This window comes from Ixodes scapularis, unplaced genomic scaffold, assembly GCF_016920785.2.
Source record: "Ixodes scapularis isolate PalLabHiFi unplaced genomic scaffold, ASM1692078v2 PGA_scaffold5__190_contigs__length_132052651, whole genome shotgun sequence".
Lineage (NCBI taxonomy): Eukaryota > Metazoa > Arthropoda > Arachnida > Ixodida > Ixodidae > Ixodes > Ixodes scapularis.
Genome location: NW_024609880.1, coordinates 110688004 through 110711123, shown reverse-complemented (window position 1 = coordinate 110711123; position 23120 = coordinate 110688004). Strand labels below are relative to the sequence as shown.

The 23120-nt window shown below is 47.2% G+C and overlaps 1 protein-coding gene across 1 annotated transcript in view; it reads right to left on the bottom strand.

Moving 5' to 3' along the window:
• Positions 1–3319: 3319 nt before the first annotated feature.
• LOC8039141 (acetylcholinesterase) overlaps positions 3320–23120 on the bottom strand; it is a gene marked incomplete at its 5' end in the record, with an annotated part of 46104 nt that continues 26303 nt past the window's right edge. Inside the window, 2 exons of the mRNA XM_029976616.4 lie at positions 3320–3465; positions 20851–21026. Of these exons, the coding sequence (XP_029832476.4) occupies positions 3320–3465; positions 20851–21026 (322 nt within the window). The remainder of the gene's footprint in view (positions 3466–20850; positions 21027–23120) is intronic.

Below are 23120 nucleotides of genomic sequence, written 5' to 3'. Positions count from 1 at the left end.
AGAGAGTTAGAGATATCGAAAGAGAGAGAGAGAGAGAAAGACAGCACGTGATCAACAAGAAAGTGCGAGTAACGATTGTCTTCGCCTCATGAAACATCCATGGAATGCTGTGGAGAGATGATTTAGTAACTATGTCCATTATTAATTCATGGTATGGTGTGGTGTTTAAGGATAGACCGTGGCAAAGCCGCCATCGGTCAACCTCCGAAGAAAAGCGTACAATTGCTGGAGATTCCTAAGCCCGACATCGTTTCCTAAACGTATCATCATTGAGGTGATGCACACCTCTACTCCCGGCTGTGTTATAGGAAGCAGCTGCATTTCTCTATTAATCTGGTTACTATTAATCTGCTGTCTAATTCTCTATCAACGTCACTGGTGAGAATTGCCTGCCAAACCTACCCCTGGAGCTGGTTCTTCATGTGAATCGCAGTTCTTTGTGAAGTTCGTTTGCTGGCAATTTAACTGCGAAAGCGGTTACTTTTGCCTGCAACTCTGGTTTTACAATTTTCCATCGTTCCAATACGAGCTTGAGAGTATATAGCATCCCGTTCGTAGCAGTGAATTGCAGAGATCAAGTATGATTCTGAGCTGATTTAGTAAGTTTGCGATGCATTTTTGTGAGTCACTGCCGGTACAGATTGTGTCTAATGTCTCAGTGTTGTACTCCTACATTTTAAAAGATTCTGAGCCGGCGCGTCCTAGAATATATGTAGGACATGCATGCCTTGCTTCACAGACAAATCACCGAGTTCTGTGCTGGTTTAGTCAGCTTGACCAACTAGCAATAACTCTGAAACCTTAACAATGGTTATACACAATGGTTCGTGATGGACTTGAAATGTTTGTCCGTTCAGTCAGTTCTCGCAAATTAAAGTATTGGTGTTGGAGAAAAGGTGCTGTCGGGTATCTCTTACAGCACAATCCGGGTTCAGTCAGGTCCTTCGCTTGAAGCACGCGCTGTTTGTGTACGCATAGCAGGCAAGGAGACATCTTTGACACTACAACTATCTCTGCACCTTCTGCTCACGCGAACGCCCCAGAGCCTTAAAACTCTACTACCATTTTCAGCTGTTGCTGCGTTTAGTTGCTGGTATACATTAGGTTTATCTTCTAGCTACTAGAGAAAATACGACGTGGTCTTTTTTCTTTTTCTTCTTCTTTTGATGCATGCACCAATCTCCCCACCAGCGAAAAACGCAAGATGACATTTTTTTTCAATAAAAAACAGGAATGACAAGTGCAGTAAAAGTTTGGGTCCTCAATCATTGAGCCGCGGTGAGTTAATACGATTGTCTCGGAGCATCTAGAGACGAGTGTGCGTAAATAGTATCATATATATAATATAATATGTATATTTATACTTTTTTCATATATATATATATATATGTATGTATACGTATATACAGAAAGTGGGATATGCCTTTCGAAATGCATCCTCGACCAGATCACTGTTTCCCCTTGCAAGCATCCACGTCGCCGCTTCCCGAGATCTGAAGACCGGGTGCGAGTGCCCATTCCAAGGTTCCAGCTGCTTTTACCAACGCTCACGCCGTCAACCGAAATAACCATGACCCCGAAGGTGAACTCCACAAGGACATATCACCGCGTCGGAACCTTTTACAGTGTTCACTATGTCTTGTAAGGCTGGCAGGTAATAGGAGGACTCAAGTTTGCTCTTCCCAATGCAGTGTCTCGCTGGGTAAGTACAGAAACGACTACGACTCTACGAGGCTGCTCGACTTACCAACAATGACACTTTCCATCACGAAGAAAAAAAAAAGTCGTAGCGTCTCCCTGTTCCCCTTCCAGACGACCGGGGATGTCGTCCAGTAGTAGCTCGAACAGACAGATCACGTGACAAGTAACTTGCGTCACTGTCCGGGTTCAACAGGACAAACACACCACGTTAAACTTAAAAAAGTTTGGTAAATAACGAAACAACATGATTGTCTTAAGACCAGCGGTTCGGTTTACCGTTACCGAACGCGCTGCAATGGTGATGGCAGAGAAATTTCTGTCCGCTCCCCCCAGGAGGCGGGATAAGCTTAGTGCACGTCCTCAGCGAAGGTTCGCTACCTGTTCAGTGTGCTCCAGAAGTGGCTGGCCACCACTGCACCCGATTTGTACTGAACCGTTCGAGGAAGTGTTCACTTATTACTCAGAGTTCCCGTTGCATACTGCAACGGTCAGCGAACATGCGCCACGTGCCGAAGTAGTGCCATAACTTGCATAAATTCCGGCACCTCGGTAAAACTTTCTTCTCAAGGAATGACTCTCACCAGGGCAGAAAATGTCACCGTGCATCATAATTAATGCAGCGGTCGAAGCGTATTGGTTCAAGCCTAGACTCCGGAGCATCGAAACGCTAACCCTGTTTGTGTCACTTGAAGTAGATGAATCGCGCCCGCTGCTTATTGTTACCTGGATAACACCTCGCTCTTAAACTCCTAACTAAAATCTTAACTTTGTGATGCGTATCAATATTCTTCTTATATTTTCGCAATGTTCAGTTTAATTTCATCATATTTCGAAGACGGCGTCCATTACTCTCTATAGCTACGGGCATAGACATGGCCATGCACCGACTCGAGCGGTCTAGGTAGCATATGGTTTCGTGACGATCCGTTCGTCGACATATATACTAGACTTTCGACCATGACTTGTGCTTACGAGAATCTCACCTGGAGGACTGAATGACGCGGTCTACGCAAAGGACGCTACTTTCCAAGCGAAACCAGGCAGTTGCCACAGCCCTTTTCTGACAGTTCTGCCATTTCAAAGTGGTTACTCTAGAGCCATCATCAATCCGACGCGACCGGCCACACGGCTGTCGACGTGGGCCAGAGGGCACAACCGGCATGGCGTGGAAGGTGATGACACGGGGTACCTCTTAATGGCTGTCGGGTTGGTGACCGCTCCACGTGACTCAGCGAAGCGACAGCCGTTTTCCCCCCCGTCGTGTACGGTCGCTGCGCTACACCGGCTCGAAAGCCTGATATGGCGCGCCTTGTCTACATCTAGAATACCTCGCCTAGTGCATACATTGCTGCAATACCCCACGCCTCTTCAGCCACAAGTAGGATGGGGACGTTCCGCACACCCTGGGTTACGTCCTTCCGGTACATCGTCCGGTGCATCCTTCTACTACGGCCAGGAGACTCTCGAGACGGCGGTGCACTTCAGCGTCGGCGGACCACCCTTGAGGCGCAGCACCGCCAGCGGGCCCCAGGGCCGTCCAGGTGGCGCTGGAGGTGGTCTGCTCGCTGGTCGTGTGGCGACGGGGTGCCTTCGGGTGCGGCGTACGTCGGGGCAGTAGTTAGCACCATAGCCTAGGGTAAAACAGCAGCGCCTTGGCGGCGGCGACGAAGGACACCAGCGTGGGCAGTGACAGGAAGGCCGTCCTCACGGGAACGGACTGGGAGGCGCCCGCCGTGCAGGTCGCCGACATGTTTGGGTGGTTGGCTGCACGAAGGCCGGGAGAACATTGCGTCATCCTAGAGCTCTTTCTTCGCAATGTCCTACTTTCCTAGTAATCTTTGATGGTGCGCTAGTCGGTGGTGCATAGCAAACATAAATAAAACAGCGCAAACGAACACAAGGGCGAGTAGAAGAAGTGACACAGACACGGCGCTGACTCACGACTTACTCTCTTTTTCGTCTCCTTAAAAACATCAACATAAGAAAGCACAGAAAGATAAAAAGAAGAGAGAGAAAAAAAAAGAAGATTTACACTAGTAGGACATCTTCACTGTCATGTGCCATACGAAAAATTTCTAACAGAAAGCACCATTGAAAAAACAAATAAAAAGTTAATTAAATGGTAGAGAAACAAATAACTATACATCTTTCCACCTCAGGTCTGAGCGAAGCCAAAACCACGGCGCGAGCCCTACTGCTCTGGGCGTACCTGTCTCGCACGCGGGCTCGTGGTGTGTGGGCTCCATTTTTTGGCTGAATGCATGCGCTTGTAGCCATAGGATCGCTCCCACGGAGGCTTAAACAAAGTATTAAACCAACGTACCCAAACTCCGAACAAACTCGAACCCTTCACCAGACAGTGTAAGTCACTCTGAACTTACGCATAGATCGGGACCGTGTTGCCGAATGTAAAATGATTCATGAATTTCCCTAGCCATTCCTTGTGAATGTTTAGCCAAAATTGCAATGTTACCTAACCGAGGTGAACAGCCACACCTATCGCAGTGAACGGCTAGGTGACCCGAAGGTTGTTCGGAGTTTGGGCACGTTCGTTTAATACTTTGTTTCATCCTCCGTGGGAGCGATCCAATGGCTACAAGCGCGTACATGCAGCCTAAAAATGGTGGCCACACACCCCGAGGCCGCGTGCGAGACCGGTTCGGACAGAGCACTAGGACTCGCGTTGTGGTTTTGGCTTCGTGCAGATCTGAGCCGGTTTTCCCGAAGCGATGGTAAACCCATTTTGGTAAACCACGGTGCCTAGGAAGGAAAAAGTACCTAGGTACTGTAATAAACGGCTGGATATAGAACAATAATTATTTTTGATTGGGCAGTAAGATACGTCATCTATCGACGAAACAAGTCAGTCATTTAGTTTATCCTCTTTTTCCGCTGGTTGTTATCGATCTAGTATGGTATTTTAAGTCAAAATATAGTAATATTGCACTTGAAGACCCATTTATTTGCTTCAGATGGTACGAAGAAATTTTAGCTACTATGCTAGGGTTTGGCGACGAATATTCGAAAATGTAAGAAACATTTCCTTCAATATGTTTCGCCATAAACAACGCATAACTTTCCCGTGTGCCTTCCAGTCTGGCAACGCCGGTGCTGTAGTCTCGTATTTGTTCCTTGCGACGCACGTTTCTTTGATTCCTGGTGATCTCAACTGTTTGCCCTATTTTCCTTTTGCCCAACAGATCCACCGGTGACGAGGAGCTAAGCTTCACGTCACCGTTGAATTGCTGGCCACCGGGGATATGTATACTTCGTTTCAGCTTCGGTCCAGACGCAGCCGATGCTACAAGCGCGAGCATCTGGCCCAGAACAGAGCTAGCACTGCACGAGCGCGCGTGCTTGGCAGGGATGCTGAAAGCCCGGAGCTCGCGCTTGTAGCTTTGGCTGCGTCTGGACCGAAGATGAAACGAAGTATAGAAACCTCGATGCTGTCGGCATACTGTCGGCGCACTGCGAACAAAAAAGCAGTACAATCTCCCAGTTGTTCACCCGGAACGAAGACTTTATCGAGGATAACCCCCTTTCTTCGCAAAGTAATCGCTGCTCACGATTTGGCGTGCATAGTGTAACAAATTAAACGTGTTAGTATAAATATATACCAACACTCGTTCGCAAAACATTTTTTTACTCACCATAAAAACACTTGCAAGGATTATGTACCGTCATATGTCTTGGAACCCAGACTGCTGAAGAGTGATGCGTTCGCGGAATGCTGCCGTCGGTTAGTTTAGTAGTCTCTCTGAACTACCGCTTTGCTTGACGTGCTAATGGGCTGATGGTGCGTCATTAATATAACAGCCGGATCGAAATGAATGTTCAGCAGAACCAAGCAGAACTATTAGCCCTCATTAAGCGACGTCGTGGCCATTTTGCTTGTAGGTACTGCTTTTCCCTCGGCGCCCCTGCTCTTCCAGTCACGTGACCTAGAATTCCCTCTTCTAGGGACAATAGTTAACTTTAAACCACGGTTCGCGTTCGAGAAAACGGGCCCTGAGGTGGAACGATGTATAGTTATTTATTTCCCTTCCATTTCATTTCCTTTTTTATTTGTTTTTCCTAATGGTACTTTCTAAATTTTTCAAATGGCACATGACAGTGAAGATGTTCTACACGTAGAATTTTTCCTTTTGTTTTCTGTGTCTTCTTTTGTTTATGTGTTTTAAGAATACGACAAAGGAGAGTAAGTCGTGAATCAGCCCAGTGCCTGTGTCCCTTCTTTTACGCGTCCTTGTGTTCGTTTGCGCTATTTTAATTATGCGTTTACTGTCCTACTTTCCAACGACAACGTTCTTTGCAATGTCCTACTTTCAATGAGAACGTTACGAGGCGTAGAGTGCGCCTGTCAAATGCTTCGCAGAAGACAAAACGTGCAAAAATTAACTTTTTTTTTCAGGCTCAATTAACCCGAGTTGAGCGATAATATTATAGGATGAGAAGGAAAACGGGAACTTCACCTCTGTCAACTGAAAGAATGAAAAAGAGACGAAGTGTTTATATGCTATGTTAGTACGTCCTGCAAAGTCATGCAGGGAACACGAAATACAAAGTGAAAAGCAACATCCGCTGCCAGAGGAGGAAGTCGCCACCTCTACGGTAAGTTTCACAGATCGCATCCAACTTTTAGATCGAACAACGTTATCGCCTGAAACTTTCCCACTCCGCAGCCTTCACTAAATATCACCTTCACCCTGGTTTTCAGCTGTCTGCGATGCCTGCTTTACCTACACGTGAAGCGTAAACGTTCCGCGCGTCTTTCTTGCGCACACTCTGTAGTTACAGTGCTTCTGGTTTGGGGGGCGGGGGTGGCCCGGCAGTCATACCGGGAGAGGGGAAGGGGAGGAGGAAGGGAGAGCAGGGGAAGTGCTGGGCGGCCGCTGGGCAGCTACCGCCTGCTTAGCAGCCCAAGGCATGGGACGGCCCAGTTTTCCCGCAGATCGATGGTCGAGCCTGATGGCGTGCTTCAAAAACGGACCCCCGCCGCCGGCACTCCCGCATTCGGTTCAGCGGCCGCCCTTCTGCAGAGATTGAACTGGCCACCCCCCCCCCCCCCCTTTTTTTTTTTTTCTGAGGGACTTCTGTTTTTAGAGGGACTTCTGTTTTTAGAGTTTTAGGGAGCGTCGCCACCGCCGACCTTTGAAAACTAGTGTATACACTTGCGACTCTTTACAACGGAGTTTATTTGAAGGTTTATGCAGGTTTGTTAAATGATAACAAAAGCAGTTTTGTATTTGAGGAAAGAAAACAACAACACTTAAATCATGTTCATTTGGCTTCCGACATTACGAATATCACATTTATCTTTCAGGTGGGTGCGCTGCACCGCATCCTTTTGAAAATAGCGCCGAAACCCCTCCTTTCCGGCGCGTTCGGTGGGAGGAGGTAATCGTGACGTATTTACATGTCAACATTTACGCGCCTTCCGCAAGCCTTGCCCGAGCAGTCATAAACGCTGCACGCCTTCCCTCACAAGCGGCAACCGCAAGGCAGTTGAAACCTCCTGGTAGCACTCATATTCTCCCGAAATACATTCGAAGTTAAATGGAGAAAGACTTCACCGTTGTCATTTTGCATCGGCGAAGAGCTATCCGGTATGAATTCTTTTTATGCTTGGACATACGACGATAAGAAACCCAGGCCGTGTTCCAAAATATGCTCGATCTTACTCCAGGGTAAGGGTTTTGTCCCCTTGGTGTTCTAAAACCCACCCGCGTCCAGCGTTTTTAAATATGCGCTGTGACGTGATACGATCCGCCGGAGTAACTCGGATGCATTTGGGTAAGATTTCGAACTCAGCCCCAGTGATTGTTTTCTTTTTTTTTTTTTTTTTACTCGCGTCTGGTGATACGTTTGCGTCAATTGGTTGTGATATTCAATCTCACAGGACAAAAGTTAGCTACAACTCACCTCAAACTCGTTTTTTTTTTTTTTTTTCAAAATGTGTTAAGTATTTTGTTAATCAATGAAACACAGCTTCTGCTCTTCACTAATAAGCTTCATTCTGTCCTTGACCGTGGCTCCCAGATAGACTGCATTTTCCTTGATTTCTCTAAGGCCTTCGATAAAGTTTCTCACCGGCTACTCCTATTAAAACTTAGCAAACTCAACATTGATCCGAACGTGCTACGCTGGATAGAATCTTTTTTAACCAACCGTTCTCAATTTGTGCATGCCCCAATGGTACTAACTCTTCACTTTCTCCCGTAGCATCTGGAGTTCCCCAGGGTTCTGTTTTAGGTCCGCTACTTTTCCTCATCTATATTAATGATCTGTCTGAATGTATCTCCTCCAATATTAGTTTATTTGCTGATGATTGTGTACTGTATAGAGAAATAACTGATAACTCTGACATCTCTGTTCTCCAATCTGATCTTAACTTTGTATCTAACTGGTGCGACAAGTGATTGATGCAACTCAATCTTAATAAATGTAAATCCATGAGAGTTTCCCGTCATACTAACATATGCTCGAATTACTACATTGACGACACTCCGCTCCAGTCTGTGTCCTCTTACAAATACTTAGGTGTTTACATAACTTCTGACCTTTCCTGGGAAACTCACACTGACTACGTAACTAACAACGCCAATCGCATGCTTGGATATCTCAAACGAAAATTTTCACAGTCACCAGTGTCACTAAAACTCCTTTTATATACTACTTTAGTACGTACTAAACTTGAATATGCATGTTCTATCTGGGACCCTGGTCATAATACTATCATTGCAACATTGGAATCAGTTCAAAATTGTGCAGCACGTTTCATACTCTGTAATTACCATCGTACATCCAGTGTTACTTCAATAAAGAATAGCCTTGGTTTACCCACACTAATGAACCGTAGACGCATTTCCCGCCTTACTTTATTTCATGATTTTCCATAATAACCCTTTCATGCGCCGTGAACTTCTAACGCCACCACTTATGTTTCATCCCGCGTAGATCACCAGTACAAAGTCGGTATCCCAAATTACAAAACTAACAATTATTATAACTCCTTTGTTCCTCGCACTAGCTCTGATTGGAATCGCCTTTCCGCTGACATAGCCTCCATAACCAGTACTATTGATTTTAAAGATGCATTGTTTGTTCATTTTGATTAATCATTTTCTAGTTGCTATTACTGTTATAACATTGTGTAATTTTTTTTTGAAGTGTCTGAGCAAGCGTGCATTAATTACTGTATTATATTTTATGTATTAACAACTGTACCCTTGTCACCTAATCCCCCCCCCCCCCCCTGTAATACCCTTCGGGGCCTTGAGGGTAAATAAATAAATAAATGAATAAATGTGTTTACGTACGTAATGCTTCGGATAGCTTGCTGCCCTTAGTTTTACGGTCTTTCAAAGCACCTTTTGAGAGACTATTGACACTTGTCCAAGAAATCTAAATTTCCGTCTTTCTCAACAACCTGAAGGTGCGTTCATTTGTATAAAACGTTTTAACTTGTATTTATTGTCCCTTTAATGCGGTGGGAGAGTCACGGCTGTAAGCAAGAGCTCCTTGTATTGTTCGAAATGTGACTAGGCTACGGAACATATTTGTGATTTTTTTTTTTTTTGTGTGTGTAACCTACATAAAATATGCACAGTGAGTACGCAAAAAAAAAAAAATGCAGTAAAAAGGTTTCCTTTATTCATGTGCAGGGTGTTACCCCCAAAAATATTAAGTTTTTTTTTTATTGCAAAAAAAAAACTATGCATCTCATTCTCCGTCCAAATGTAGCGCAAAAGGTCCCCGAACCAGATACCAAAGTTTCAACACTAAAGGCCCGTTCACACACTTGCAACTGAGTACAACCGACTGAGAAAAAGACCGATTTCTAAGCCTCTTGCGACGGCGTAGGACCTGCTCCTCATCAGCGCATGTCCTACGCCGTTGCAAGAGGCTTAAGAACCGGTCTTGTCTCTCTCGGTCCTACTTGGTTGCAAGTGTGGGAACGGCGCTTAACCGTTATCTCGTCTAAAAGTGATTTTCTTAAATTTTCAATGGGAAAATGGCGGCCGACAGAGATCTGGAATACATGGAGCTCTATGGCGCCAGTTGCCGAAAACGGGCCAAAAATGGGCTTCATTTTTCCGTTAAAAACTTGAAGCACGCCGTTCGCAAAGCCTTCTCATATAAACCGCGCGCTCGTTCCACGAGCGCGCGGTTTATGTGAGAAGTGGGTAGAGTCGTCTGTCACGTGATGTCACATGACGTCACGTGTGACGTCATGTGACGTGACGCGTGACGTCACACGTGGCTGTGACGTCATCAAATCAAATCAAAGCAGTTTTTTTTCCGCCACAAAAAATACATTCGTGACAAGGGCGCTGCAAAAAAAGCTGCACGTTAGCAGCTTGATGAGTCCCAGCGCCCCAATACAAGGCAGCAGCGGAACTGACATGAATACAAAAAAAAAGAACCCAGTATATAACAATCACAAAAAACCAAAAAAAAACATCTACCTAAGTACACATTTTAGAGCTATCTGAGACGTAAATAGTTTATATTACAAAATGTATTGTATTGTACGACTGTTTACAGAGTATATATCAATTCCGTGAGACCCTATCGACCCGCTAAATTTGGCGGGAAAACTTTCCGCTAAATTTTCGCCAAATTTGGCGGGTCGATAGGGTCATGACGTCACAGCCACGTGTGACGTGACACGTGACGTCACACGGGGCTGCGCGCGTTGCATTATAGGATTTTAAGGTCCCACCGACGCCGGATTTTCTGCGACACGAGCTCCTAAACGCTATCTCGTTGAAATTTCTGAAAACCAAACAACTTTTGAATGAGGCCACGGTAAGCGCTGAAACTCTCACATCTGGTTCAAACCTCTGTCGCTACACGTAAGCACGATATGAGCATTCGGCGATGCAGAATTTATATTAACGATTAAAAAAATCAATTGTTTTCTTCTTTTTTTCGGGGGGGGGGGGGGGGGGGACGGGAAAGGGGGGAGGACACGCTGTATATTTGAAATATTCGTCGAGGTGTGAAGAAACCGTTTTATTTTTTACGCGTTGGGTCAACACTTGGACATACTGCGATCCTTACCAGGATCACCTTATTGAAACGCTAGCAAAGCTTCAAAATCGAGCGGCCAGCACAATGTTAATAACTATAATCCACGCGCTCCTATTTATGGGATAAATGTCACGCTGGGGGTGCTAGGAATAAACCGATGTCACCAGCCAGTTTGGCTGGTGACATCCAGTGCATCGGGAACTTCAGTCTTTCTGCGCGTACGACGACCTCGGTGGAGCTCTGCGCGTGCAGAGCACGAGACAGCACGAACCGCCTCGCGTGCACCGCCGATTGCCTTCTGTGAAAGCTATAGCGGCGTCACGCATGCGCCGAACGCTTGGTAACACACAATCTAAGGTACTGAAAGTGTTTCGTCAGATTTATCATGGATTGCTACTGATTTAAAGAAGAAAAAAAAAACGAATATCTTTTGGGTTCAACTTATGTTTTAGCAACTATGCTGAGCAGGTTCTCGAATATTGTTATAATGCAAACGTTTCTGTGAGTTGCTTATGGTAAACACGACCAGAGTGCTGATAAAACCAAAGTGGAACAGACCATCACAAAAACTGGTCAGAATTTCGGACAACGATGGGTTATTGAACGTGCGAATGTGCAACAACCCTGCTTCCCCACTACAATGATGCCCTCGAAGAACTGTAGGTATCCTGTAAATAAGCACACAAATCTCGTTACCTCGCGACCGCAGAACTAGCAAAGACAAAAACTGCGCCAAAAAAAGAAAACGATAATGCATAACATTTTTTGTAACCGTTTTAAGTCTACCAAAACGAAAACTCTCTCAGTTTCACCTATTGTTTTCTTTCTCTCTGCCCAATTACCACCACCACCCGCTACGGAAAAACCGCACTTTTCTCCGGCAGTTAGTTGGGACCGCGTCGAAGGTTCATCCATTTCAACAGACACCCCCCCCCCCCCCCCCCCCCCCCCCTTTTTTTTTTTCTTCTTTTGTTCTCTTTATTACTCCCATCGGGACTACCGCCGAACCCAATGTATTTGTTCCTGGGCATTGGCGTGTGCGGGTTCATCACTTTCGCCAACGCGCCGGCGGAAGCTCATTAGGGCTTTGAGACAACTTCTTCGCCCACCAATAAAGAAAAGAAAAAAGGAAGACAAAAGAGAAAAAACACTCGAAAACTCTCGTCTTTCTGCAACGGAGACTACGACTACCGCGCCGGGAGGTTTCCACAGAAGGGAAAGGCGGCCGGCGACCAAAGAGAAGATGATGGAGCGACTGAACGACACCCTCGGCGGCGCTTGATCGGCCTCGGCGGCGGCGGCAAGGAAACCGGCTATTGTGTGTCTCTCTAGGTGGTGCCAGTGGCGCGGGCTCACGCTCCTTCTTCTGGGGGACCGCTCGGAACCGATGACAAAAGAGGAGGCGTGGCCGGACTCTGAGCGTATCGGTATATATACCCCAGAGGACGTGGACGCCTTTGTGTTGGCGCGGTCGCATGACCCCGTCGCCGGGTCATGCGAACGCTCGCTCTGTCGCTAAGTGAAAGGGTATACGAAACACATAAAGGTGATAAAGATGGAAAGTGATCAAGAGATAGTGCTTTGTTCTCAAAATGGCGGAGTCTTTTTTTTTTTTTGGGGGGGGGGGGGGGGGGGGGGGGCGACGAAGAGCGCCCAGGGGACCTATACCGGTCCAGAGGAAGCCTGGGTGTGGTTTCTGCGCCCGGCGTGTGGGTGTACTCGGGGTTTTGGGCCGCGAGGCTTAGTGTCCCGTCATTAGAGGCGAGGAGGCACACCGGGCTCGCAGGAGGACATCGGCTGTCGCCTGATGGTTCGTCAAGGCGAGCGACCCTCGCCTGTTCCCTCGACGTGGCGATTTTGGAATCCTTGGCGGTTTCGTAATCTGCCTCGTCTGTCTCTTCCGGAGTCATCCTATGCACCCTGCCTCGTCCTTTATTTGAAAAAAAGAAAAGAAAAACTGGACCGAGTTATAGTGTTAATGTTTAGAGAGAGCACTTGAAAGATCTTTTAGCGAACGTTTCACCTGGTGATAGGAAGGAAGGGCGCGATCGAATTATTTTAGTTGTTCCGTAAATGTAGTTCTAGTCCTTGGCACCAACAATCGTTCCAACAGAAGTTATTTTATTGTTATGACTGCGAAGGTGTGAGATGTGACGTAAGAAACCCTCAGTGACTGTAACAGATTCAGAGGGAGAAAAAAAAAAAAAGACGAATGTGACATTTTGAATTTTGTAATAGCACACACCGGAAGAGCTGGCATGTAAGTTATTCGTAAATTGCTTAAAGTGGTCATTATTTTTAGCTCCAGCGTGAACAAGGATTTAAGCGTTTTCTTTTTTTCTTACATACCGTTTTTATTGCGCAGTGTGTGCTTCGGGTACTGTGCCCATTTCACAGATGTCGCCCCATATTTCTATTGCGGTACTCAATAAATTACCGCTTCACACGGCCTTGAAAAGAGCACCCTGATGTAAAGGTATTCGCGCGCTAAGAACTGAAAAAGAAAAAAACAAAGTTCGTTTAAACTTCAAGCTATTTCGCAAAATACGCCGTAAACGAAACCCCAGTTAAACCGAACAACGTAAAGAAAGAAGAAAAAAAAGTGTTACTATAAGCTCTTCTCTCTCAAAATAATGAAAAAGTAACGTAAAAGAAGGAGACAAAAAAAAGTCAGCGAGGATTATCCGTTTGTAGTACGCATAACACCTAAAAAAAACGCAAGACCTTTATTTTTTATCGTTCCAGACGCCATCTCGCCGTCTCTGCCTTCTGTACATAAGATGAGCCACCGACTTCCGAAACGGACGACCCCAACAAAAACGACAAACTGTCCGAACAAAACCAAAGCACGCACTCTTTCAGTACAGCTCTTCGACTCGCCCACTTCAAACCGCGCGCGTATAAAACGACCGCTCCAACGCAAACACACGCACACACACGTTCTCAAAGGCGAAAACATAAATAAAATCTGCGTAAGAATAAACCCAGCCGGTCTAATTTGCATACAGAGCGTGATCGGACAAGAGACAAATAGCTCGGGACGAAGGCGGCGCCGCACGCAAACCATCGCGAGGAGCAAACAAGCGTTACAAATAAGCGCAAATTCCGTACCTACGAAATCAAATAAAAATAAATAAATAAGTGTAGAGGCTCGGGCCGCAGTTATCTGCGAGCCACAGAGCAAAGTGTCGTTGCAGCTGCCTGCGTACGCATCCTGCCTTCCTAAATCCGTGTGTTTTTTTTTGTTGTTTTTTTTGTGTGTTTTTTGCGATATTTGGGGGAGACATCGCCGACGGCACAGTCCACTAAACTCCGTTCACGCCTAAGCTGATAGTGCGGCGGAAGCAACGCACTTGCGGACCAATCAGCCGCCCCCCTTTCATCACCTGACCCATGCTATTTGCGCGTGAGCATGGGCGAGAGCATAGTCACGTGGCAAAAGGTAGACGTATGATTGGTCAGACGAGCACATAGGTTCCACCGTGCTGTCAGTTTAGGTGTGAACAGAGTACAGTAGGAGGAAAAGGCTTTTCCTGATTTACGGCTTTGGGTATATATCGGTAAAGAGTCGTACGCTCCCCTCCTCACCCCAATCTTCTACGTGACTCCGAGCTGCCGGGGTCTGAACCCGTGGCCCGCGGGGGAAGGTCAAATGTTCGCCTCTTGTGTCACGTAGGCCTCATTGGCACGTGCCGCCGCCATTGAATCGACGGACCGACGGACGAAGTCGACTTCACGACCGACTGCGCGGGTATTGGGGTCCCTGGGTTTTACGCGATTTACTCTCCTTTTTGGCTGGATGGGACGCGGTCCGTTGCGTCTCCCTCCGCGGAGGACTGGACGTTCGGTCGGCACGGGAGGTTAGGGAGAGGAATGCTCGCGCTCCGAGGAACACCGGGGCCCTATTAGCCGGAAAGCTCTCCTGCGCTTCGAAACCTTTCGCAAACGCGCCACGCGTGAGCTGCTCGGCGCGGCTGACCGACTGTCAAGTCCTGCCGTCCATTTTATCCCGTTCCCGATTTCTCTCGCCCTCATTGCTTCGCGCGCTGAGCACGTCGCGATTTTGAGGGCTTGATCTGCGTGCACTTGCGGGAAAAAGGGAAAAAAAAAATAAAACGACGATAACGTGACTCCATCTGCCACTGTATTGTACTGACAGTGTATGCAACGCAGAACATGCATGGCGAGCCCTGGGCCTTAATAAGCAGTAAACGTTCGTTACATCTATCCATCCATCCAACCATCATCGCTCCTCGACCAACGGTTTCGCCGCCGGTATGCATTGGCTATAGACAAAAAATTGGGTTAATTAGCTATACTTAATCTAATTACAGCCTCTTCAATTGTACCCTTAGGAAGACGACATTTTTGGTTCACTATGGAAAGAACGGTTTGTGGGCCAGTCTGGGTTCTATATATGCTTTCGAAGCAGACGACCTCAATCAGGATTTAATTTGGTTAATTCACACATTCACCGCAATAGGACCTCGTGCCTCGATTTGCTCCTTCGAAGGGGGAGCAGAGTTGCGCATTTGTTTTATCCGCGCCGCCAGGCCGCTATTCCCCGAGATCGATCCCGTGAGAAGCAAAGCATCCACCGCCGTGCAGGAAAGACACCGCCACGGTCACTCTTTAGGTCACTCCGCCGACGTTGCACGCGCCCTGGCGTATGCTTCCCTGCTTTCGTCTCTTTCTCCTCCTTTTCTGTTTTCCTTGCGCGGCGCGCTATTCGCCGAAATCAGTCACGTGACGAGCAAAGCATCCAGGGCCGTGCAGGAAAGCCGGCGCTACGGCCACCCGCCGAGTCTGAATGCGCAGCTCTGCTACCTACGGTAGCAGAGTTGCGCATTCACATTCACATATAGAGGAACTCAAGGTGAGAGAATAATGCTTTACTGCGAATGACTTTTCCAAGCAGAGGTAGCGTTTGAAAGTAAGTGATGTTCGATCGATCACCCGAATTACGAGGTACATTAGAAGACACTCGTGCATTATATACGCTTTGCACACGCTACAGATTACAGCCGCCATTGCTGACCTTTTCTCGTCTTACCCAGATCCCGAGCCACTGAAGCGGGCGTTGGCGAGCCCAAAGGCGAATGCTAGGGAGAAGGACACGGTAGAATCTAAGATGGCAATAACCTGCCCTGCCGCGGTCGTAATGAAGTGGAGTAAACGTAATAAGAGGAAAAGACAATAAAAAACTAAAGGTCGGTTATGGCGGCGCCCGTGCACAGCTGCTGCAAAGCGTCTGTGAATCTGCCTCGTTCTTTATTGCTATTTAGGCTGCATCTTTTTTTAGTTGCGCGAAATATTTTCTGTGCGCTACACATTGCGACCGGATTGGAGATGTGCAACGACGTTTTTGCCCGTATAAATTTTCATCGCTCCCACGAATATTTTTTTTTAATATGAGAAAAATTTTACCTTAATTTAATCCTCCGCAAATCACTAAGGAGCGCCAATTACGGATGGCAAGCTCTTTGTAAAAGACTCTGCATGGGTTCTTTATGAAGAATTTAAGGCCTTTCCGTTCACCTTTCGTGTATGGTGTCAATATAAACTCGGCACGTAGTTTTTATTTATTTATTTATTTTCCTTTACATACAGAAACCCAAGACGCTCGCCTATGAACAACATATATATCGGTACCTTAGTTAACTCATTATTAAATGTTTTCTCCCCCACTAGATATTCACGTTTCACGAACTTCGTTAGTAACCTTGGCCCTTTTCTCTCCTTTCTGCGGCATACTCTTTCCTGTGTTCCCTGTTTGCTCATCCTTCATTTTCTGTTTCTTTCACGCGACTTCTACCCGAGTGCGTTTTGTTGGCATCTCGGTGCATGCAAAGGCTGGTTCCCACACTTGGCGACTGCCCATACGACCGGGCAGTCGGTCGTAAGCGTCCACAAGAGGCCGGTACTCCGATCGAAAGCGCAGTCGCAAGTGTTGTGCACCAGCCTTTAGTGGTGCACCAGCCTTTAGTGGTGCACCAGCCTTTAGTGGGCGTCGTGCACCAGCCATCGTGCATGAAAGAAGCACTCCTCGGGCAGACTGTCTTTTGTACGACGTACTAGCGGCGCAACCGCGGCTTAAAGGCTGTTTGGATGCGAGGCGGAATTCCCGAATAAATTAATTAAATAGGAGGATTTTTTGTGAGTTGGCTGATTCCGACATGAGATACGCGCACAAAAAATCTATTATTCGTGTGTGTGTGTGTGTGTGTGTGTTTAAGTTTAGACGCGGCCGACGCTATCCAAGCTGGGGCCCTAATCTGGACACTTGGCGAAAAAGTCGGCGAGAAATCCCGCGGCTCTGATTGGCCGGCGCCAAGGTCAAGTATGGCGTCCGCCTATCACGGCCGCCAGATTTCTCGCCGAGTTTCTCGCCTAGTGTCCAGATTAGGGCCCCTGATTGGAGAAATCAGACAGCGTCAAGGTGCGCACCACCACGGTCGTTGTTTCTGTATGTGCTCCGTCATCGCTGAACCCGTCGTAAACCGAAAAAGCCTATATAGTGACTCGCGCTTTTGTCGCCGTTTGATTGGTCCCATTGGCTCGTAGCGTCGGCTCTGGACTTAAAGACCGACGACCAGTTTGAGCTTTCCACTTTTTCCCCTTCCTCCTCTCCCCCCTTCTACCCTATCCACCGTTGCCTGTTTCCTCTTCCCCCATAATCAGGAGGATCTTCTGCCTTGCAGAATCTCGAGACTTGTCATCGGCCTTTAAGCTGAAACGAAGTGTATATAGCACTGCGTTTGGATCGTGCATATGAGTCGTCACAGAAATAGTTTTGGTTCAATTATGTGTTTCATTGAGTCACGTGACGGAAGTTGATTCGGCAGCGTCTCTGGTCAGTAGCCGCGGATACATGGATGCGACCGTAGCGCGTCGAATCGACTTATGACGACTGTGATTGGGTAGAACAGGGGTTCTCTAGCATGAATGTGTCGGGTCCCCTGTGGGGCCACCATAGGGATGAGGGACCTTGTGCCAGCGGGGGAAGGGCGAGACAAATTGCAGTGTGAAAAGGACATCGTTTACGGTTATAGACAGAAGAAGTGAGAAACATAAAGTAAAAGGTTGAATGGATGGGTAGATGGTAACGGCTGTGTTCTTTATAACGGGCGGTAGCTTGCGCCACCTAACCAGAGTCAACAAAAAACTTTTATTTATTTTTTTTTCGTGAGAAAAAAAAAAAAGGGGGGGGGGGGAGGGGGGGGGGGGGGGGTAAGACAAGGGCTTCGCGGACCTCAATAATGGCTTCGCAGAGCCAGACGGATCCGCGGAACCGCATCTGAGAACCACTGGTGTAGAAGATAAAGAAGCAGAGGGACTGGACGCGTGTGATGGGTTCCCTGTCGATTCGATGCGCTACTGTCGCATCCATGTAAAGGCAGCCACTGACAATTTAAGAAACGCAGAACGTGGAGAGTCTCTAGCACCTTTTGATCGTTCCGCAGTCATCGATACATTAGCCGATTAGAAGGACGATGAACCGAAGCAAGAAACACGAATATATTAAGTCAAACGCTGCGTTTCTTAAATTGTCGGTCACAACAGGATCTACACGATCACATTAACGTGTCATTTGCTCTAGAACGTTTACGGTCACTATCAGCTTAAAAAACGCAGTGCGCGAGTTATTAGCTTCACGCACCTCGTTTTTCCGCGGTTCTTAGACTCTCAGTGATCATGACAACCAAGTTGCTATAAAGAAGACATCCGACACCACAGTATACAGTGTTTGCATATTTGTTGGACTCATGTTCAGGAACGCAACAAAAATTAAAACAGCCTTTCCACTTTTTTGAAGAAGGAAGACCAGCGAAGCTGTACTATGGTGGGAATGAAGTAAAGGCCGTCCGCAGGTCGGCAAGGTTGCCGCCATCTATGAGCGACGGCGGTTAGCAGACAACCGGCAAACACAACACTCTGGACAGCTACAGCCATCTATGAGCGACGGCGGCAACCAGAGTATTGTGTCGACATTCGTTTGGCACCGGACACGATCCTGGGGAACCTAGCCCTTAACAGCTCCGCTGTAAAAAAGTGATGAGGCAGGAACTGCGAGCAGCGCATCGGGGTCTAGAACAAACTCCAAAGCGGCGAGTCACTAAAGCTCTGGATGTCAGCAGCACCATCCACGGTATCGTTCGGTCACTGCTGCGGCTTCGTTTGGGCAATCCCGACGAGGCCGTTGAGGCGCGGCCGATGGGAGTGTCGGTTCTGTCCAACACCGTTGCACGCCGAGGGAAGAGAGAAGAAGGAGAGGGAGGGTGGGAGGAAGAGAGGGAAGGAGGAGGGGAGAGAGTAGGTGAGGTGGTGCTGCGGACGTGCGCAAGGATGTCGTTTAATAAAGTAGAGCGATGTCTATTTATTTACTTTAGCTACGAGAAACCACTGTCTGACCTTAGAACCGAGGGTCCTACGAATGCACGTGGGTCCCATTGTGTCCTCTTCTTTCTATCCACACACTGGCGAGAGCCGGTAAAAAAATTTCTAGTCACGGCAGCAGGTTGGGCACTGATCCATATATGTACTGTCGCGTACAATACGAGCAGAAAGAACCCTTCATGCTTTTTTGGCGTACCTGCCAGTTTTTTTGTGTGTTTTTTTTAGGAAGTTGTGGTTTGAACTAGGAATGAAATGCGAACTTAAGGTCTCATACTTTGGACTTTCTGACAATTTAAGAAATAATATATCTGGTAGCGACCGCAGACGCAGGAAGAGGCGGAATCGGCTCTTTCTGCAGCCCGTATTGTTCGCGGGTGTACGTAGTCGGTAAGTAGCACTCACTAAGCGACATCCCATTTGCTGGCAATTGGTTTGCTATTGTTCTTACAGAATGACGAAGCAATTTCGTAGGTTGCGCCGGAATAATAAAAAAATCTAGACTAATTACGTTTTCTTTTTTTTTAAGTCAACAGTTACCACAGAGAGACTCGATCAAGAAGACGTTCGCAGAGTTTCTTTCCAAAATTTGTGTATTGGCCCTGGATATGGTCCGCAGGCAAGTGTAGACATATTTCCAAGTGAAAGTGTTGCGGCAGCGTTTGTTGTGCTCGTTGAAAGGATGTGAGAGGGCACAACCCGATGCTTACAACAACAAAAACGAGACACGTAAAGAACGTGCAGAAACTGATCTGAATAACAAAAAAAAGGCCTCCTATAGATCATTTTCGTGTGACAGTTGCCATATTGAAGTAGTTGGGTTGGGCGAAAGAAAAGTAGAGTCAAGAAAAAAAAGTAGAACTATTGTCACGAATCCTTTGAATTCTAGCTTTTTCCAATCGTCAAATAAATTGATTTGCTATTTTTCCCCAACTCAGCTACGCCAGAATTCAACATGGTGGCCGTCACGAAAAAAAAAAAAAAAAAAAATGGTGTCAATGATTTTAGGCAATCATGCCCTTTCCCGGACTGAGCCCCGATTAAAACCTTGCGCAGGCTCTCCACCTCTTCTCGGAGGTGTCACAGAAAGTTGTCCCTGATTATAGAATCCTCAAGGGCGAATCACACACTCGCGTCGAGTGCGACTGAGTACAACTGCAACGGCTTGCAACGCACGGGTTGCTATGGCAACAGCTGCGTCTGCTCCAACGAAACCGGTTTTCACCGCGTTTTGGTGGAGCCTACGCAGCTGTTGCCATAGCAACCCGTACGTTACAAGCTGTTGCAGTTGCCTTCAGTCGCATTCGACGCCAGTGTGTGAACCAGCCTTCAGAAGGGACCCCGAACAGGTCCCGAAAAAGTCGAATCACTTAGACTCACCGAATACGTCAGAAACGTAGTGTATCAAGTTATGATGCTCACGTTGTTTCGCGGTTAACGCTCATAAGACCCCGTCAGGAGATTTTAGTCACCTTCTTTACCAACCGCCTTGACACCTGTGTCAAAATAAGGTGCGCCAATGAATCAACTACTCAAGAACGCCGAGAGACGACTGACTCTGGAGCAATATTAAGAAGCTCGGAATTGGGCACGCCTTGCATTTCTGAAGTTGTCGGTTATCTAAATGTCGGCGTCTAACCTTGGGCGTCTCCAGGAGGTCACTCTCCGAGACGACGACAGAGCGCATACACGGCGACGGAATACCTTCATCATACTGACCAGAGAGGTTGACCAGGCGAGGTAGAAACTGTTGCCAGAAGGCACAATAGTTTGCCCTGTGGCCGTAGCCCACGAGGCTGGAGTTGACGGCCAGTGTGAGGTACTCCTTGCCGTAGGCCGTGTGCACGGGCCAGTAGATGCGCTCCCAGTGGCCCTCGTCGGACAGGCTGGGATTCCTGGAAGCGGGGAGATGAAGGCACGTCATCGGGATGCATGGTTCACCCTGAAAGGCCCTTCGTGGGGCATGCGCATCTAATTTCTCGCAGATAACCGGAAGAGCCAACATGCAGATTGCATTGACTTTGCATCAACCTTCGTGTTTGTGGCCTGCTGCTGAGAGCGTATCACTTCTACGGCACATATTTTTGCAACTCCGAATTCGCTTCTGTCGGCAAGAACAAGCAGCAATGACCACCAGCGTCGAACGATGACGTCACGTACAAACCATGTGCAAGGTGTCCCCTCCCCCCCTCCAAAAAACAAACAAACATGCACAGGATTTGGAACAATGACGTCATATGCAAGCCATGTACGGGGTGTTCACCCCCAAAACATACACAGGGTTTTGTTCACCGCAAAAAGAACCTACGCATCACCGAAGGCTTGTTCTCCGCCCAAATGTAGAACTAGCGGTCTGAACCAGGTGCTGAAGTTTCAGAACCAACCGTTATATTATTCAAAAGTGATTTTCTGTAATTTTCAATGTGAAAATGGCGGACGACGGAGCTCTCGAATACATGGAGCTGAATGGAGCCAGTTACCGAAAACACGCAAAAATGGGCCCTTTTTTTTTTTCATTGATATTTGTTTTTAAATAATTTGTAACTTTTGATTGAGATAACGGTTAGTTCTCAAATTTTGATATGTTGTTCTACCGCTAGCGCTGCATTTTGGGCGAAGCATGAGCGTTCGTTAATTCGATGCGTTGTTTTGTTGTTGTTGTTGTTGTCTTTTGCGATAAAAAAAACGCACACACACACACCATACATTGGGGGGGGGGGGGGGGGGGGGGCGCAGTGTAGCTGGTGTCTGCAAGAGCACTCACCAGGCCGAGAAAGTGCTTTGATTGAAAAAGCATGCCACGTGATAATGAGTTCACAGGCTCGTGTCGCGCTCAGTACCACCTCCCAGACATCCGTTCATACCGAGTGAGCTTGGCCAATGGGTGGAGCTTGTAACCAAGCTTGTAACGGTACTCCTTCCAGGCAATTAAATTACTTATATTCGATTATGTTTTAGTAATTTTGTACTAATTTTATTCAGGTTGTTAGGAAGCCATCGTAAGATTGACATAATTGCTTTTGGAGGTACTAAAATTTCTCGTAATTGTTACTGTTTTTTCTTCCTCTTCCCAATGGTGCACTTTGATTTTAGAAGTTTCCCATTGAGGAATTTTCGAACCCGGCACTTGTTCCCCACGAATCCCTAAGCGAAGTTTCTCCCGGTTTCTCAACTCACTTTTTAACAGCGGGAAACAGTTGTTCGTGCGGAATAGAGCAGAAAACACCTTCTCCATCAACGGAGAAAGCAGAACTGTACCCGATTCCCCTTTCCCTCGCATGTTCTGCGATTTCTTGAGAATGTTTTACGCCCACGGCTTCCTGGCCTACCCATCATTTCTGGCTACAGACACTTCAGCTATAAGCGACCCCACCAAAGTAATAGTTGACGTTTGAACAATGCAGTCGCACCTTCCAGGCATTCCCCATGTTTCTCGTTTCAATCGCTAGATAGCGCTAAACCAAACAGCATTGCAGGTTGCCTATGCAAGCGACTCTGCTCCCACGATTTAATGTTTAGCCCAGAACGTGCTTTCGGCCTCGGCGTTCGCCAACCTTCCACCGTAGATCGAAAGGCTCGGCTTTCTGAGCGCTCTCCAGCGAAGTAACACAGTGGAACTTTATAGGCAGCATAATGTAAGGAATGATGCATTTTTAACTATACTTTATCGTGAAGGCTGAAGTGTTTTTCCGGTAATCAACAACGCGCAATATTTCATTTTCATCCTACGATTACTCGAAAGCTCGCGCTGCAGAACCCAGGGATCCTGGGTTCAATCCCCACCCCTGCCCGCTTCGATTTGGATGAGCGTCGTACCGGCGTGCGGTCGTGTACCACTACTGCGGGATGCACGTTAAAGACCCCAGGCTATCGGTTGGACAGCTCTGGTTAAATTTTTCATCTACAGCTGGGAGACAAGTCGCCCGTTGAGGCAGACTAAGTTCTAGGCTGTATAAACATACACACACCTCAATTCTTCTTCCTACGAT